The sequence below is a fragment of the Bubalus bubalis genome, chromosome 2 (assembly GCF_019923935.1).
Source record: "Bubalus bubalis isolate 160015118507 breed Murrah chromosome 2, NDDB_SH_1, whole genome shotgun sequence".
In the NCBI taxonomy this organism is placed as follows: Eukaryota; Metazoa; Chordata; class Mammalia; order Artiodactyla; family Bovidae; genus Bubalus; species Bubalus bubalis.
Window position 1 is genome coordinate 159,219,987 of NC_059158.1, and position 17,733 is coordinate 159,237,719.

The window sequence follows — 17,733 nt, forward strand, 5'->3', positions numbered from 1 at the left end:
AGATTCTACATAACTGGGAAGTGGGTGCAAATTTCCCTCAGGCTGGATAGGGAGCCAGGATGAAGAGAAAGGCTGGAAATGCCTGTGAGGGGTGGGGGTTAAAGAGGAGCCCAAAGGGGTTCCTGCACAGAGTTAAGGACGCCCTGCCCTGTATGATGGTGCCTGGCCCAGGGGGACTGTGTGAAGGTTGAAATTCAGCTATGAGCCCTGCCATGGCATGGTGTGCACTCAAACCAGGGGATGGCAAAGGCACTATCTGGGCTAGCAGGACCCCCTGGTCCAAGCTGATAGGTCTCTATCATGGAGAGGTGTGGGGCTGGCTGCATTTAACAAGTTCCTCAGGATGGTTAGCAGCAGTTTCATCTCAGCCCCATCTCAGCCACTTAGATCCTAAGCCAGTGTAGGCTCCATAGTCAAGGATCCTGGAGCCCAAGGGAATGGTTACTATGGCAGAGAAAGACTCTTAGAAAGATGAGGGTGAAGGTCACAAAGCAAGACACCAAGAAGGAGGCAAGAGGGGCAGGCAGGTTCAGGAGCCTTTATTGAGGGTCCTCAGGGGAGGCGCTGGGGCTGTGAAACTTAGTGCTGGACTCTCCGGATGGACTGCAGTTGCCCGGTGTGGGCCTGCGTGCCGAATTCGCTGTAGTTACGGAACTCCCCACTGTGGCGGTCCCGCTCCAACACATACTGGTAGCCCCGGTAGCCCGGATACTGGTAGGCCACCCACCTAGATGAGTGAAGGCACAGGGGTGATAAGTAGGCTCTGCCCCCACCCCCAGTGATGTCTCCATTGCCGGTCCTCTCAGCTCCCAATTCCCACCTCCAAAATCATGGCTTCAGTTTTCCCTACATGGTCTCTCCCTGCCCTGTCTACTGCTCCAGGTCTTCCTAACACCTTCCTCATCTCATTGCCTATTCCCACCCTCCATTGCCTCCTCACTCAGGTTTTCAATTCCTTCCTCTACCCCACATTGCTCCCCTGACTCCTAGTCTCCTATTACCTGCCCCCGCCTTCCCCATCTTCTCCATCATCTCACTTCCCCTTGCCTCTAAGTCTCCCACGACCTCACTCCTCCAATCCCCCATCCCCCAACATGTATGTTCATGTGTCTCTTAGCACTGTCACCTTTCCTCACCCTCCTCCCTGGTCCCCATTGCCTCCCTGCTCTACTCCCCTGTTGCAGTCCCAGGACTCACGCTCCAGAGCTGACTTTGAGGGAACCCACATCCTTGCTGGCCCAGCCCATGGAAGGCAGGGATGGGTAGTCATCATTGAGTTCAAACTTGCAGCCCTGGAAGTTTTCCCCCTCAAACAGTGTCACACGACTGTCACTGTGGTTCTGAGGAACAAGAAGGGGAAGTGGACAGGTCAGACCCTCCAAAGAGGTGCTAATGGATACATTCTCAGCCCCACTCCTCCAGTCCTCCTGCCCAACACAAGCAGTGAAGACAGGGTCTACAAGCACACCCAGAGTTCACTCCATCAGCTCCATATCAGTCTGGGAAGCTGGTGTGCTCAGAAGTCCCAAGCCTTGTCCCTTCTATGGCTTTGGATTGGGGTGTTGAGACTAGAAGGGGGATTTCCAGAGACCCTTCCAGGTCAAAAATAAAGAATCTTGTGACATGGACCTGTTTTGCAGGAGGAAAATTAGAGGTCCTAAGAGAAATCTGGTCCACTATGCAAGACAGTTTCCCAAAGGTCTCATTGACTATCCACTCCCCTGCCCAGGACCCTGGGCATAGCCACTCATAGGGTAGGACCCAGCGAAGAGTGATGGCAGAATCATCAGTGTTTGTTGAGTCTGGGCTCCCCTTGTCCCAGGACCTTCTCCCTGCAGGACTCCTTGGCTTCCTGGAATGGAGAACCTGGCCTGAGTCAGTACCTGCTCTCTGTCCTCCACCCCACAGCCCCAGATCCTCCCCTCCAGTATATTTGATTCATTAACAACCCTTTCCCCCCCTCCCCGAAACATACACACCCAGACCATCCCTTTTCCAAACTTGATCCCTGATTGAGTTCTAGTCTTGTCTGCATGTTAAGTTTTGTGAGCAGAGGTAAACCACTTTGCCCTTCGAGCCCCATTTCCACACCAATGTATAAGGTTAACAACAGTTACCCCAACCTCACAGGGCTGTGTGAAAACAAAAGCGCTCGCTGATGAGTGTGGACGACTGGAAGTGAGAAATGGAGCCCAAGACGGTCACAGTTGTGGCACTGTCCATGGTGCTGATTTCTGACGCCTGGTTTAGCCCACAGTTTAAATTTTTGGAGAACTCTCTGGTTCTGAGAAGTAATGCCGCTACTACCCATCTAGGAGTTGTGTTTACACACCCCTGTACAGTGAGTGGATGGTCTTTCCCAGGTGCTGTGGTGGAGCCAGGACCTGGAGCTAGGCTGCAGGGGAGGAGGGGGAGGGCTGTGCTTACCGCGCAGAGCACTGGCCGGAAGGAGAGCAGCTGGTCGCTGTGGTGGCCGGCACTGCCGCTCCAGGCACTCCAGCGAGGATAGTCACCCTTCTCTAGAATGAACTGCTGTCCTTGGAAGTCAGGGTACTCGAAGGCCACCCAACTGGGGGAAGATAAGGGAAGCTGGGAGGCCTCTGCTCCAGCATCATTCATTCCTCTCTCCCCAACCCCCACCTCCCAGCCTCACACCCGCTTGCTTGCTAGGAAAACCAATCTTTTCCTCCACCCCAGGCCCTTCCCCTGACACTCTCATCCCAAGGCAACTCAGTCCCTCTAGAGGCTAGAAACCCAAAGCCGGCTGCTATCTGGGGCTGGAGGGGTCCAGGATTCCAGCACAAGGCTCCCAGGCTGGAAAGAATTTTCCAGTCTATGAGAATCACTCGAACAAACATGTCTACCTCAAGGATAGGTCCCTGCAAATGTAGGTGTAGGAAGCCCCTAACCTGTGGTAGCAACCTGTGATAGCAACAAACTGTAATAGCTCTGGGACCTCAGCTTTCCCAAGGGCCCCAGTCTCTAGGAAGCCAGGGTGGGGGGAGTGGAAGGGACTTGGCTTTTTGTTGTTGTTGTTAAAAGAAGCTTAGAGACATCTAACTTTGGAGAGGACAAAACTATGCTGTGAACTAACCCCTTCAGGGCTCAAGCTGGCCTCACGGAGTCCTGCCAAGTGTTGCTTCTTGCCTTTATCCCTTTGGCTCGCACGAGGATACAGTCTGTCTCGTGATTTGTCTTGGGGCTGGTGGGGAGTTTTGAGGACACCTAGGGTTTTTCTATCTTGGTGGGTCTCTCTCAGGCAGGGTTTCTCTACAGTCTGGGGAATGGAGGGCTGGGAGTCAAGGTCCCAGTTTCGGAGCTTGGGCCAGGGGAGCCTGGCTCCTCTCAACCCAGCCCAACCATGCCGGGGGCATCACTCACGCGCCATTTTCCACCTTGACCGAGCGCACCCGGCGCAGGCCTCCGCGCTCGCCGATGTTGGCGCAGTCACTCAGCAGCCTGCAGCGGCGGCCCTGGAAGTCCTCCTCATCCCAGAGCGTGAGGCTGGCGGGCGCGGGACCCTGCGCGGGGGCGCTGCTCATGGCGCTGTGGACAAGGACGGGACCAGGCGCTCAGCGTCCCCAGAGTCCCCTCCCGGCCCAGACCCGCCCGATCCCGGTGGGAGGTGAAGGACCCGCGGTTTGGACCCGAGCTGCTAGCAGCTCTTTTCCATCTCGCCCTCCCCGCCCGAATAGACCCCGCCCCAGCTCCGAATATTCACCAGGTAGGTGGGCGAGCGCGGTACCGACGGAAATGGAGAGGCTGCGCGAGGGCTGGGCGTGCGGGGCTTTATACCAGGCCTCGTCCCCTCCCCGCATCCTCTCCCGCCCGGGTGGGGGGAGCTGAGTCAGCGGGCAGGCTGCGGTCAGCTCTGGTGTCCCCGGGCGTGGGGGTGGGGCCGAGGCCTTTCCCGCAGCCGCTGACCTGGCCCCAGCCCTCGGGGATGACAATAGAAAGTGCTGAGATACACGTCCGGGGCCCGCCACAGCCGAGGCTGACTCCGCTTTTTCTTTCTGGGGGGCCTGAGCCAGGCAAGGCGCACCCTCACTGGCCCAGACCCTCAGGGATAGAGGTGCCAGGCCACCCTGTGACCATCCCGCGAAAACCGCGCTATCCCGACTCGAGATGCTGAAGCTCTTCCCAGCGTCTAAACTCCACCTTTTCTTCAGCCCTAGGTCGAGGCTTCTCTTTCGGGCGACGCTAGGGAGGAAGTAGACAAGTCTCCCCACAAGCGACCTTCCTACGACGCTCAGCCCTCTTTTCCCTGGAAGGCGGGCCATCGCGGCCCTGCTCCTCTCAAGCTTGAGTTCCCAGACTCCGCGCCAGAGCTCCCAGAGTTTTCTTGCAGGATGGTGCTGAGAAGAGACGATGACCAAGACTCGCCGCAAGACGGCGCTGAGCGAAGGGAATGAAGCGCCCGGGGGAAGGCACGGATTTACAAAACATTTAGGGAGTGGCGGTCGTTTGAACGCTGTTTGGCTTTACCTTTCTTTGGGATTGGAATGCAAACTGACTTCTTCCAGTCCTGCGACCACTGTTGAGTTTTCCAAATTTGCTGGCATATTGAGTGCAGCACTTTAACAGCATCATCTTTTAGGATTTGAAATAGCTCAGCTGGAATTCCATCACGATCTCCACGAGCTTTGTTCCTAGTGATGCTGCCTGCTTAGTGATGCGCTGCAGTAGGTAGGTAAAAACGCTTTCGACTGATGCGCGGCTGGAACTGCGACGCGGCCCGCCACCAGGCAGAGCTTCTGGGTCTGGGACCCCCGGCCCCAACTTCAGCCTGAGAGCCAGCCGCTGATTATTGAGCGCCTAGGTCGGGTCACACCCTCCGCTCAGAGCTTTTACGTGCGTGATCTCAACTAATTCTCGCACCTATCTGTTGAGGCAGACGCTGCTGTTGGCTGACGTTTCACAGAAGATCCTGCGGCCCAGAGGGTAACACCTGGACGCAGTCCAGGAGGTGTCACAACTGAGAAGTGGCCCAGCTGAAGTGTGACCCTGGGGTTTCCGTTTTGACTATAGATCCTAGGCTCTTGATTTCCCAGTGGCGCAGTGGTAAAGAATCCACCTACCAATGCAGGAGACACAAGAGATAGGGTAGGATCCCTAAGATGGGAAGATCGCCTGGAGTAGGAAATAGCAACTCACTCCAGTATTCTTGCCTGGAGAATCCCATGGAGAGAGGAACCTGGCAGGCTACAGTCTGAGGGGTCACAAAGAGTCTGACTCCAGGGATTAGGCACGGACTAGGCCTCCTAGGCTGTTAACCCCAAACCCACTGCATTGTGGGAGGGTGGCAGGGGAAAGGTAGGGTCTGGGGAGGGAGAAATTTAAGGGGAAAGGCTTGGAGCCCCAAGGCAAGTTCCAGGGAAGAAATTTCCTTACAACTTGCAGCAGAATTTCCTAACCACCATGGCTGTCGAGCCACAAACGTTTCTGGCAAAACTGTGTTTTCCTTAATGAAGTGGATATGCCAGAAGAAGTGTAGGGGTGAGAAAGAAGGGAACTAGTACTTCGTTTTGCTCATGAACCAAGTGCTTCCCTTATAGGCTCAACAGTCCAACATGGTAAGTTTGGATGAACTTACCATGTGGAAATGTGGAAGAGGCTCCCAGAGGTACAGGGCCTTTTCCAAATCCACACAGCTAGCCAGTGTCAGAGCATGATAAGACTGGAGTGCTTTGCCACCCAACTTCTGGTGGCTAAAGGGGCTCACAGGCCAGATGCCGATGCTACAGATCCAGAAGTCTAACCACACTGTCTTCCACGCTTTCTCAAAACTGCCATCCTCACTCCAGCCTCAGAGCCTCTGCACTGGCGGTTCCTGTTACCTGGAGTGTCTTAGTCACAAGGTCTTGGTGTGCTGGCTCCTTTTTTGCTGCTCCTTTTTCATCACCTGGGTCATGCTGTTCCTGACATTTACTGTCCTTCACATCACCCTATTTTCTTTATAGCATTTATTATTCTGTAAAGTTGTCTTTTTCATCTTCTGTGGATGGCTATACAGAGTGTTTCCTTTTGTACTAGAGTGTAAGCTCCATTTAAAGGGGCAGGGGCTGTGTAACTCTTGTTTTCAGTTGTTTCTCTCCATCCTAGCACAGTGCAGGATGCATAGAAGTCACTCAATAAAACGTCTCAAATGAGTGAGTGGACAGGGTGCTCAGGTTGGGCCAAAGGTCCCCGGGGAAAGTTGTGTAGAGGAAATGCTGCCGTGAATTGGGGGTGATCTTTCACCCATTCTGCCGACCTTCTCAGTCTTGAAATTCTGGCGTGCTGAGAACAGGCACGGGGATATTGGGGTCCCCCTTGAGTCTCTCTTTTCACTGTTGAGAAATTGCTGTCCAGGATCCCGATGCGTGTGAAGGTGAAGGCCAAAAGCACAAGGCCCTAAAACACAGGGAGTAAAGTCCAGTTTGGAAGTTTTGGAATCAGAGCAGGGACAACCCCAATTTGATTGCAGGTGAGGTCAGAACCATGCCCAGTCCCCTGATTTCCTGTGCTAGAGGGGGTGTGGTCAAATAGGGTATACTTTTCCCAAGCCAAGAAAACGGAAACGCACACTATCGAAAGAGGCAAGAAACAGTCCTAGACTCTTCGTCTCCAAGCACTTGGTCTCGGTTTCACAAGTGGGGCTGTCGCAATGGTGACACGCGAGGGATCGAAAGAATCTCTCTTCTACATTCTCTGTTCCTCCCCGGTCTCTATCCAGCAAGTCTGGACTCGGCCACCAGGGGGCGCGCGCGGGCCGCTCTGGGTGGAACGCCCGCGCAAAGGCCGGAGCAGCGCGGGCAATGGAAGTGGGAGTTGATGGGAGGCTGAGGTCTGGAGGCGCAGCAGGCGCGGGAGGCGAGTGCGTCAGGCTGTGCGTCTGCGCTGGTCAGTGACGCGGACGGTGAGTGCTAGTCCCGAGGGTGCGGGGGTGTTTGTCAGAGGCCAGTCACTGTGTGTTCAGGAGCTGGGGCTGGGAGGGCAATTTCCAGTCCAGGTGTTGGTGGGATCACCATATTCCACAGGAGATGGGTGGTGTGTGTGTGTGTGTGTGTGTGTGTGTGTGTGTGTGTGTGTGTCCAAAGGCTTGGGGGGAGATAACACAGTTGAGATCCAAGTTAGAATTCCAGCTGGAATTTGCGATGGAGACCTGTGTGTGAGAATAGTCATGGCTTCTCTCCTAGTCCTAAAATCTAGTCTTGGCTCTGCACTAAGTGGCTGTGAGGCACTAGCTGGCTTCTTCCCTCCTCTGCCTCAGTTCTCTCATCAGGAAAATGGTGTATAGGTCCCACTACTGATACACTATAGTCAATGGCTTTCAGTTCTACCTGTCCTCACCGGTTTTCTCAGAAATGGGCACAGCTACCAACACCGCCCATAGCCATTTGCCTGGATTTCTAGACCTCTCTCAGGCTCCTCACGTCCCTCCAGACCCCTCTCTGGTTCTGGTGGTCTTCATGGTCATCAAGAAAGGGAAGAATGAACCCCTGAGGAAAAAGGGTTGTCGGGCAGCCCTGCCCGGAGTGCTAGAATGGGGCTCTGGGATCCTTGTCCCTTTCTGGTACTGGGGACCCCCTTCCTGCTTCCTCCACCAGCTGATCCATCTCCAGCCTCCCAAGCCTCCCCCACCCACTCCTCTCCTAGCGTCTTCCGCCCCCGCCCCCGCCCCCCCCAGCAGCTGGTCCTGTTTGTTTTCCCAGATCAGTTGTGCTCAGGGCTTCCTGAAGGATGGATGCACAGGTGGCTTTGTTTGCCAGCTCAGCACCATCACCCCTACCTCCTCCACATCCACAGCCTCTCATGGGGAAGGGGTGGAGGAGGGAGCTAGGTAGACAAAAAAAAAAAAAAAAAAAAAGTGTCCTCAGGTATACACATCCAAGAGACCTCAAGATCTCATCAGGATCTCATTACCTAAAGAGAACTTGCCACCCTATCCAGTCCTTCATTTCTTTGGTCCCACAAAGAAATCCTCCTGATTCCTCCTCTCCATGATTCTACTAAAGCACTCATCTCAGAAGCACCCTAAGATCCCACAGAGAAGCCCTAAGACTCAGTTTTGTATCCTCAGTGAGGTCCTGGATCCCACTCAGATGCCCATCCCATACAGGGAAATGTAGATCTGGCGAAGAAACCCTCAAATGCAACCCTGGACTCTCACTGAGGTCTCCATCCCAGGTAAAGGTGCTGAGAATCCCTGGAGAAGTGACACCCTCCTCACATAGGGCCCCATCCCTTGAACAGCCCCACTTCACAGTACTGCTGGGCAGCTTAGAGGGCCCCTGCCCGGTGGCCAATGTCCTCGAGTCTGCCTGCTCCCACCCCTTTCCTTCATTTCCCTGGCAAATCAGCCAGGGCTTTGGTGACTGCAGATGCAAATTCTGTGAATGGTGCCTTCCCCCACCCTATCCTGTCACCAGCCCCTCCTTTGCAGCCCTGCTCCTCCACTCCCCACCCCCACCCAAGATCGGGAGGGAGCAGGGAACAGGCAATGAGCACCTTCCCCGGGGCTGTGAGGGCTAGTCTCCTGGGAGACAGAGATAACACGGGTGAGAGACTAGCGCAGCTCAGGCTGGGTCTGACAGCTGGGCCTGAAAGAGGTGGGCCCGGAAGGGGTGAGAGCCCCTCCCACACAGACTCCTCATCCTGTCCCTCAATAAGCAGAGCGCCTCTTCTCTACCCCTCAGAGGGATGGGAGAACTGGCCCCATCCAGGGAGGTGGGAAGCAGCTTTCACCACCACCCACTCACCCAGAAGCAGAACCGCGGGGCTTGCAGGGAGAGGGCACACACGTGCACACATTCACACAGACGGATCCCACATGCGTCCCATGTGAACAGTCTCTCCTAGGCTCAACAGTCATGCTCATTTACCGGCAGACGGCAGACTTTTGTTCGCTCCTTTATTCCTTAAATATTTGGTCAAATGTACGGTGTTTCAGCCACCATGCTGGGTGCCTCCCAGACTTTCATTGTGCATACCACCCACTCCACGGTCATCAGAGTCACCCCATCATGATCATACTGGAGGGTTAAGAGCGTGGGCAGTGTCCTGGGTTCAAATCCAAGCTCCCCTGCTAATAAGCTGGATGAACTTGTACTTCTCAAATTTTCCCTTTAAAATTGTGAAGATTTAAATGCATGTAAAACCCAGCACTGACCCGTATCAAATAAATGTTCACTATTCCCGTTGTGGTGGCTGTGGTTATAACTGGCTTTGCTGTCCTGTTGCTCCCCTTCCGTGCCCCCTGCTCCTGGGGGGGCTGGGTTGTGGGGAGGAGTCAGGGCAGCGAGCCTAGCTGCATCCCCCTCTGCATCCCATATATGTCCCCCCATCCAATACATGCCCTGTGGAAGGCAGCCTGGCTCTCAGAATGGGGAGCCTTCCTGCTTCACCCCATTAGAGCCACTCTAATGATGGCTCAGTGGGGGGAGGGTGGGGAATATACCTATTTCTTTTGTTTTGCTCAGTCCTCTGCTCTCCAGATGGAACCAGAGACCTGACTTGTGGTCCCAGTGCTTTTCCTGGCTCCATATGTGGTCTTGGGTGGGTCACTTCCCCTTTTGGGGCCACAGTTCTGTACCTGAAAACTAAGCTAACTGCTGATCCTGGAGGGGCCTCCCAACCCTTACTCCTGTGATCCTGTGATGCCTCAGGAAGACTCCCTTCCCTCCTCCCCCAGCCTCTGCCTGCCCCTCCATTCCCCACCCTTTACACACACCTGGCCTAGCCAGAATGAGGGGGCGAGTTGCCACTGTTGTCATGGGGACTAATCTCCTAGAAGGTCAGTGAGGCTCTGGTTCTGCCTTGGCCCGATTGGGGATTAGCGCTTGTGTACAACACCCCCCCCCCACCCACCCAGAGCCTCTACTCCGGGTCCCCACACTTCACACAGACCCTGGGCGGCCTCCACACCCAGAAGTTCCAAGGCTGGGCAGAATCCACACGTGGGCAGTGGGGCCAGGGGCAGCTGCCGCAGCTGTCTATCCAGCGGTGGCCAAGAGAGAAAGTGGGAGGGATAAAGTCAGACCCACACCCCTCACTCCTCACTGTGGCCTGAGCTTTGCCCTTCTTCACTTTCTGCCCTTTACTGGGGCAATACGGGTGTCCCCGAGAGAGGAGTGTCGCCTCCCCCCACCCCAGCCCTGGATCACAGTTGCAGCTCAGGTAGAAGTCACCTCTTTCTCCTTTGCTGTGGGTAGCATCTCCCCATCCCGATGACACAGCTTGGGATGGAGGCTGTTTTCATATAGCTCCCCTTCCTACACACACACACACTCACACACACACACACACACACACACACATACACACACACGGTAGCTTCCATCCCTGGTTACCCTGACCTCTGACCCAACATCTTCAAATACCTCCATCTCTCTGGAGTGTACATCCCTTGTTATCTCACATTGCCTCTTTGTGTCTCTGGCCTCTCTCCAGCTCTCACTTTCACAAGTCTGGGGTTGGGGGTGGTGGTGGTGGATACAGCCTCTCTGGACTCTGAAATCTTCCACACCCACTGGGCTGCACCCATGGTCTGTCCCTCAGTGCTCCTGCTTGGATTCCCCCATCTCTTGCGCATCCTTCTCCCCTCTCCCTTTCTCATCGGTGATTTCCCAGTTCCCCCTACAGCCGCACTCCAAGTGCTCTTTCCTTTTTTCCACTTCCTCCATTACCTGTCCCCTCCCCCGCCCAGGGTGCTGACAGGGATGACAGGAAGCAGGCTCCGGCTTTGAGCAGGCAGGGGGAGGGGTGCCCCCCCTGCTTCGAACACCAGCTGCTAAGCACCCCCCTCCCCAAGCCCAGCACCTGCAGGCCTGCCTGGCGCCTGGAGACTCCACCCCTGGGCCAGCAGGGGAGGAGGGACCGGGAGGAGAGGCCAGATCCCAGCCACATCCAGGAAATGCGGGTCTTGGGAGGATGGGGAGGTGGAGGTCTGCGGACACCGTCCCCCCTCCCTGGGAGCAGGGGAAGAGTCAGTGGCTCTCTGTCACAGGGGCAGACCCCAGTCCACTGGTGAAACACTGTATGTTGTGGGGGGGCGGGGTTCACTCCAAGGGGAGACCTTTCTGTCTTGCAGCCCTAGGGCCTGGAATCCCAGGAAGGGGGGCAGTGCTCTGAGCCACTTCCATGATTGGGGGAGGGGAGAGGATGCCCACAAAGAAAGAGGGAAGATGTGCCAGGGCCAGACCAGGCCCCTGACAGGCAGATCAATCAGTGCCAGGCAAGGAGCAGAGGGCTGGGCCCAGGACAGAAGCCTGGTCAGGGAGGCCGGGATGGGAGCCGTGCACACCCAGCCCGGGACCCATGCATGGGCCTCCCCCCACCCTCTTGCCCCAGGGTTGCTGCACGTAGACCCAGCCTGCAGTCCGCCCTCTCCCCAGCCCTGCCTGGGATCTGTCAGCACCATCTCATCCCCTCCCCCTCCCTTTCTCTGTGCCAAGACTCAGCAGAGCCTGTGGCACCTGCGGGTAGTTGGGTGAGGGGTGGTAGTGAAGTGGAGGGGAGGTAGAGGGGGAAAGCCAGCACCCCCAGGAACCTCTAAATTGGAGTGGGAAGAGACCAGCGACTCCTGACCCTCATTCCCATCCCCCTCGGGGCTTCCTCGGCCTAGATGTGTGGGGGTACAGTCCCTCCTCACGATGTCTCCTCACCTTTAGGAGAAATTGGGGAGCTCCTTACTGCTGTCCAAGGAACCTTCCTTCCACCTCTGACCTACAACTAGCCCCTCTCTCTAGGGTTGACTTAGCATTGACATCAGTTCTGGAAGAATGGAACGGGAGACACCAGGAATCAAGGACAGGGACTCAACTGACCCCAGGCCTGAGTTCTAGGTTCTCCAAGCAGGGGGCGGGGGTCTAGTGCAATCTTCGCCTTTCTCCCTCCTGTCAGACCTTAACACTCTGAGTCACTGAAAAGGGGGCAGCCTGTCCTAGGTTTGGGTTGTAGCTAATGACCCACGAACTCCCACCTAATCTGAGGGCCACTTAGACCCACCCCACACTCAGCTGACTGAAACAAGAGACCTTGTGATTATCAAGTCTGGGAGAGGCGGTCAGCTTCAGGGCCTGGGACCCCCAGCAGGCAAGGGCTACCAGACCCTGTGTTTGTCCTTCTCAAGCAATCTGTTCGGAGGTGGGGAGACTGCAAGATGGGCCAAGGAGATGGCAGGGAGTGAACCCTCAGAATGTCAGCACCAAAGAGATGAGGAGGAACTGAACTTGGTCCAGTGTAACCCTACCTCCCCCAACCCAGATTTTCCACACCTCATAGCTGTTGCTCCAACTCCTCGCGAGCCTCCAACTGCCCAGGTCAAGGGGCTCAAAATCATTGCTGAAAGCCCAGAAACCAGAACACAGGGACTGGTGGGCTCCACACTAGAGGCCAGACTAACCCCCCTCTCCTTGTGCAAGTGGGAAAATCCGAGGAGAAGCCGGGAAATGACTTGCCCAAGACCACAGAAGTCACTGGGACAGAGCCAGACTAGAAACCCGGGTTTCCACCTCCCGGAAGAACGCCTAAGCTGGCCCCCAGACCCCCTACGCCACCCGGTGGAGTTGGCTCTGCTGGCCCGCATTATCCGGAATCAAAGCGGGCAGCCCTTGAGCAGCGGGCCGGACAGGGCAGGGCGGGAGGGGCCGGATGGGAGCCGGATGTCCCTGGGGAGCGGCGCACAGCCTCTCCGACCCGTATGGCGGCGGCGGCGACAGGTGCCTGCGTGGCGATCGGCCCGGGCCCCCGGGCGGGTGCTGAGAGGCCGCCCCTGCCTCACGCGAGCCGAACGAACAAAACGCTCAGGTCCGGTTTGTGCGAGGGGCTCGTCGCGGGGCGGGAGCGGCGGGTCCGGGGCCTGGCTGTGGCCCTCTGCGGTCTCCTGGTCCTGGTCTTCGGCAAGCGCCGTGCTGTCCCGCGCCCGAGAGCCGCCCTCACCTGCGCGCATCTGCGGCTGACACGTCGGCGGCCGCGGCGGCCACTGCAGGTGCGCACCTGACCCGCCCCTCCCTTCCTGGCCACCCTCCACCCGGCCGGGCCCTGCTTGGCTTGGTCCCCAGCGCACACCGCGCAGCTTGTGCGGGAGCCCCGGCTCAGCGCGCTTTATACGGCCTACTCAGTCCCCGCCCCTAGAGACACACACGCGCGCGCGCGCGCACACACACACACACACACACTCACACCTGTCCTGGCGCCCGTTTGCTCGGGGCAAATATTGACTCAGAGGAGGCGGAGCGCCCCCTCACCCCTCTCCCCGCCCTCGCCCAGGCTTCGGGGCCGGAGCTCCTCCGAGGCCTTGGCGGTGGGGGTGGAGGGGGGTGTCGGGGACCTGGGCGCCTCTGGAACAACACCAGATGTCACTTTTCCACCCACCTGCCTCGGGGAGGGGGTGGGGAGGAGCCGAGGACAGAGGCTACCAGGCGGAGGTTAGGGGGAGCGGGAGGTTGGGTGTCCTAGGGAAACTGGGGCATCCCCTGGCCTGGGGGATTCGGATTCATATTTAATAGGGTCTGTGGACCGCGGCCTAGCGATGCGCTCCGTCCCCGTCCCAGCGTAAAATTCTTGACCTTCCTCGACGTGCCTCGATTTCCCTTCCTCTCAACCTCCGCAGAGCCCCGGGAGCCCGGCAGATGCTGAGTAAAAGCTAGCAGTGGAAGGGCCGAACCTCGGAGTAGGTGCGGCGGAGAAAGGGAAGAGATGGCCCCTTTTGCTCCGCGGCCACCTGCTGTGCAGACCAGGCCACCCGGCTCTACTAGGGCAAAAGCCGGCCAGAAACCATCCGGAGCGCCCTCCACTGGCCAAACCGCAGAACTCTCGCCCAGCTGCCTAGTGGAGAGGAGAGACTCAATCTCCCAGCTCCAACGAGTCAGTGCGGTCCACCTTGGCCGCTTCCACCGCCTGTGCCTCAGACTGCGCGCGAGTTCTTGTCGTTTACGAGGAAATAAAGTGAAGGCAGATGTGTGTGTGTGGGGGGGGGGGGAGCTAGATGCTTTACTGGGGGGTGATGGAGAAAAGGCAGGGAGGAATCTACAGATGCAAGTCGGAGGAGGTGGGCGCTTGCGTCTGCAAACAGTCGGTGGGGGGCGGTTCAAACAAGCCGGGCATCTCCGCTTGCTGCGGCCCCGGGGCCGCTGCCGGCAGCGACTCGGGACTCAGAATCCTGGAATACAGAAAGCCCCAGGTAGGGGAAGTGGAGGAGAAGCTTCCCGGCGCCCCTGCCCTCCCGTGCTACCCCTCGCGCCCTCCGGCGGCCGCTGGCCCCGGCGCCCCCACCTGGGAACGCTGAACGGCGGCAGGGCGATAATGCGTGGTCGCGAGGTGAGCACCACCTCCCCGCGGCTCGCCTCCACCAGGATGTTCTGGATCATGTTCTCCAGCAGCGCCTCCTGCAGGATAGCGAAAGCCGGGAGCCTGCGCGGCGGGAGGCGGGAGGCGGGAGCGCCGGGGTCAGCGCCGTCACCGACTTGCGCTGGGCTTCTCCACTGGCCTCCTCTGTGCTGTACCGTTTGCCCCGAGCTTTAGGTGGATTCTCACTTAAGTCCCCGCCCTCCCAACACTACGAAACGTTCCAATTTTACAGACGTTCAAACCATAACTCAAAGAGACCAAGGTGCTAAATGTCATGCTGTTGGTACCGGAGAGGGATTCGAACTCGGACAATCCGGGTTCCCATCCCAGGACCAGGGTTGGGGAAAGGTACTGAGCGATGAGACTGCACAGAAGGAGCTCCTAGGGAATCCCACCGTGGACACAAAGCCACAGAGCAGCCCCGGGAAACGGCAGTGCAAGAAGAGGTGGTACTTTGCTCCTGGCTCTAGAAAATCACTTAAGTGGCTTTGACGACTATAATCACCCTGCTGGAAGTGGTGTGATGGTAAATGTTAATAGTCTGCTCTTGGAGAAGAAAAATAAAAGCTCAGATCGCCATTCTGTACATAGCGCCCCCTGAGGCCTTAAGCTTCCCGCAGCGCTGTCAATGAACCCGGAGTTGGAAAGAGAAGCCGACACAGGTAGCAGCCCACACCACTGCCTCCTAGGACCCTTCTGCACTCAGCCCCCTCTCCAAACCCTCACCTGGGCCTGGCTGCTCACCGGCTGATGGCCTCCTTCTCATCCTGCTCTTGCCTCTCCTTCAGTAAGGCCTTCATCTGCTGCTGCCACTGCCATTTCAGGGACTCCTGGGATGTGGGCTGCAGCGTGGGCTTCACCTCTGTCCAGGGCAACTTCTCCCCCTTGTCTTCCCCCTCCTGCTCTCGCAGCTCTTCCTCACCCATCTCCTCCTCCTCTTCCGTCTCCTCCTCCTCCTCTTCCTCCTCCTCCAGCTCCTCCTCTTCTTCCTCTTCCTTCTCCTCCTCTTCTTCCTGCTCCTTACTCCCCAGCCTCCGTTTGTCCTCCTCCTCCTCCTCCTTCTCTTTGCTGAACTCTGAGCTCTTGGAGGACTGAGACAGGGCTGGCACCATGTGCAGACTGCTGTTGTGGGCCACGAACCTGGCCGACTGCTCATTCCAGAACTGGCCGAAGTAAGGCATTTGTTCCACCAGGTTTTGTCCCACAGCCTCATGGAAGAGCTTGTCTTCCAGCAGGCCCCTGGGGGGGGCAGAGGAGGAGGAGGAGGAGGTCCTCACTGAGAGGTCTTGCAGCCCCCTGCGGGGGACTCTGGTTTCAGGGTTCCCCGAGGGGTGGTTCTTGACTACTGTGGCCACAAACAGGTGCTGGAGGGGGGCTGATCAGTTGCTTTTCCTGCCGTTCCTTCTTTAGAAAAAGGCACCTCTGGTCCCCCTCCCCCTCAGATTCTTAAAGGTGATCATTATATGATAGTGGAAGAGCCAGGAGATCAGAGGTACCCAGATGAGGGTGGGAGCCCTGGAAAACAGTGGCCCAGCTCCAGACCCCATCTACCAGCCGCAACAAGGCAGAACTTGGGACCCAGCCCTGAGGATCCCTCCAGCCAGGTCACCCTCCAGAAGGGCCTGGAGCAACCCGTGGAAGGATCTTGTGAAGAAGTTCTATCTTTGGGGAAAGGAAGGGCTGCGACTTGCGGGGCTTTGGGTGGACCCAGAGTTGACCGAACTCACGAGGGAGACAGAGGAGTGAGGGTTTTGGGAAGGGTGCTCACCTGATGATGGCGGAGAGGCAGTCAATCAGAAGCTGCTTCTCCTGCTTGGAGACAGAGGCCCACTTGTCAGGGGATTCTTCCTCACCAGCCTCCGACGCCACCTTGGGGCACCTCTTTGGCAGCTCCCTGGGGGGCAGGCCATAGCATTCTGAGTGGCCTGGGCAAGCCCCCATACTGGGGTCAGGGGCAGGAGCAGTGATGGTGGCTGCCCGGTCATGAGGACATAGGTGAGCTTGCAGCAGCCTCTAGTCTTAATCCAAACATAGTGCTGCTGCATTTTGGGAATCAAGTCCAACTCTCAGAGTCAGCACAGGACTTGGAGACGCTCCAAGGTGGAAAGAGAAGGGAGGAGGGGAGGCAGAGAGGCCTAGGTGGGTTCCCCAGGGGGGCTCTGGCTTTCTGCCCCTCCTCATAAGGGCCTGACGGTAGTGGGGGCATCTCGGGGCCAGCAGGGCCCCAGTAGTCCCGCTGATGGCTGCACATGCTCCAAGCCCTCAGCAAGGGTTAGGTCTGGGTAGCCCCTCTTCTGGAGTGTGTGGGGGAGGGGCGGTGCAGAGAGCAGAGAAAGGAGACCCCTCCCTCCCTCCCTGAGAGTTCACCAGTGCAAGAAGTGGCGGGGAAAGTCAGAGAAGTAGTTGGCCAGGAAGTAGTCGGTGGCATGGGCACGGGCAGTGAGGCCTAGGCAGAGCATGCCTGGCGACGGCGGCTGGGGGCATGGCCAGAATGTCTCCTCCTTTGCCATTTTGAGGTTCCAGCTGGTCGGCCGGTTGAGATCCTGCTGGTTCTTGATGGGAGGCAGAGTCTTTGGAAAAGTGGAGGCACGGACGACAGGGGCTGGGGACTGCACTCCCATCACTGATGGGTGCTTAGTCCTCCAACCAGGCTTTTGGCGACACCTCTGGCATTTCATCCCCACCCATCAGTACTTTCATCCCTCCCTTCCAGGAGGCTGGACTGGGGGTTGGAGGTATCTCTGGGGAGCAAGCAAGGATCCTTTCAAGACATCCCAAGGAGATGGGCCTGGGCTTATGTCCTCACCTTGTACTTTCTCGCAGGCTCACAAGCTGTACAATACGCCCTTTTCTGTGGAAGCAAAGAGACACTTGCTTAGGATGCAAGAGGCCTAGAGGGATTCCCCTCATCCTGCCCTTCCTGCCGACCCACAGAGGGCCTGAGGTCAGCGCCACCACCTGCTGCCCTCTTGGTCCTGCACAACTCCCAGCCACACCCTCTTCCAGAGCATTCCAAGGAAGTGCTGCCTACAGACAAGGAAAATCTGGCTACCTAGCTAAAGGGAAGGAAAGGAGATGCCACCAAACAGTGCAGGCTGCTCCAACACCACTTGTCCCTGGTGCCCAGGAACGCTGTCGTTTAGTGGGATGAGGAAACAGCCTCCCATATTAAGCCTTAATTCTCCTATGGGAGAAATCCCTTCTCCCAAAGCCCTCAAAACATGATTTGCCTTCAGAGCTGGGCCAGAGCCTCAGAGGGGAGCAGTGCCTCCCTAGGGGTTCAGTGTGGAGGACACAGGGGTGATCAAGGTGCAAGAGTGCCACCATAGGGAGGAGGAAGCAAGGTGGACATGTTGACTCATTTATTACCAGCCCCCCTGCATAAATACTAATATTAGCCCA

At 57.3% G+C, this 17,733-nt stretch overlaps 1 protein-coding gene across 7 annotated transcripts in view; it reads right to left on the minus strand.

Moving 5' to 3' along the window:
• Positions 1 to 518: 518 nt before the first annotated feature.
• The window catches only part of LOC102405737 (beta-crystallin A2), a 54,244-nt gene continuing 37,029 nt past the window's right edge, over positions 519 to 17,733 (minus strand). Inside the window, exons 30-37 of one of the 7 annotated variants that reach the window (XM_044937817.2) lie at positions 17,138 to 17,182; positions 16,699 to 16,901; positions 16,100 to 16,225; positions 15,076 to 15,570; positions 3,382 to 3,546; positions 2,428 to 2,569; positions 1,198 to 1,340; positions 519 to 727 (exon numbers count right to left, since the gene is read on the minus strand). In XM_044937817.2, the coding sequence (XP_044793752.2) occupies positions 580 to 727; positions 1,198 to 1,340; positions 2,428 to 2,569; positions 3,382 to 3,546; positions 15,076 to 15,570; positions 16,100 to 16,225; positions 16,699 to 16,901; positions 17,138 to 17,182 (1,467 nt within the window). In that variant the 3' untranslated portion in view covers positions 519 to 579. Of the gene's footprint in view, positions 728 to 1,197; positions 1,341 to 2,427; positions 2,570 to 3,381; positions 3,547 to 3,721; positions 4,178 to 13,944; positions 14,144 to 14,256; positions 14,395 to 15,057; positions 15,571 to 16,099; positions 16,226 to 16,698; positions 16,902 to 17,137; positions 17,183 to 17,733 lie in introns of those variants that run through there. The other 6 variants (XM_044937818.2, XR_006548954.2, XR_006548955.2 and 3 more) reach the window with 6 other exon arrangements.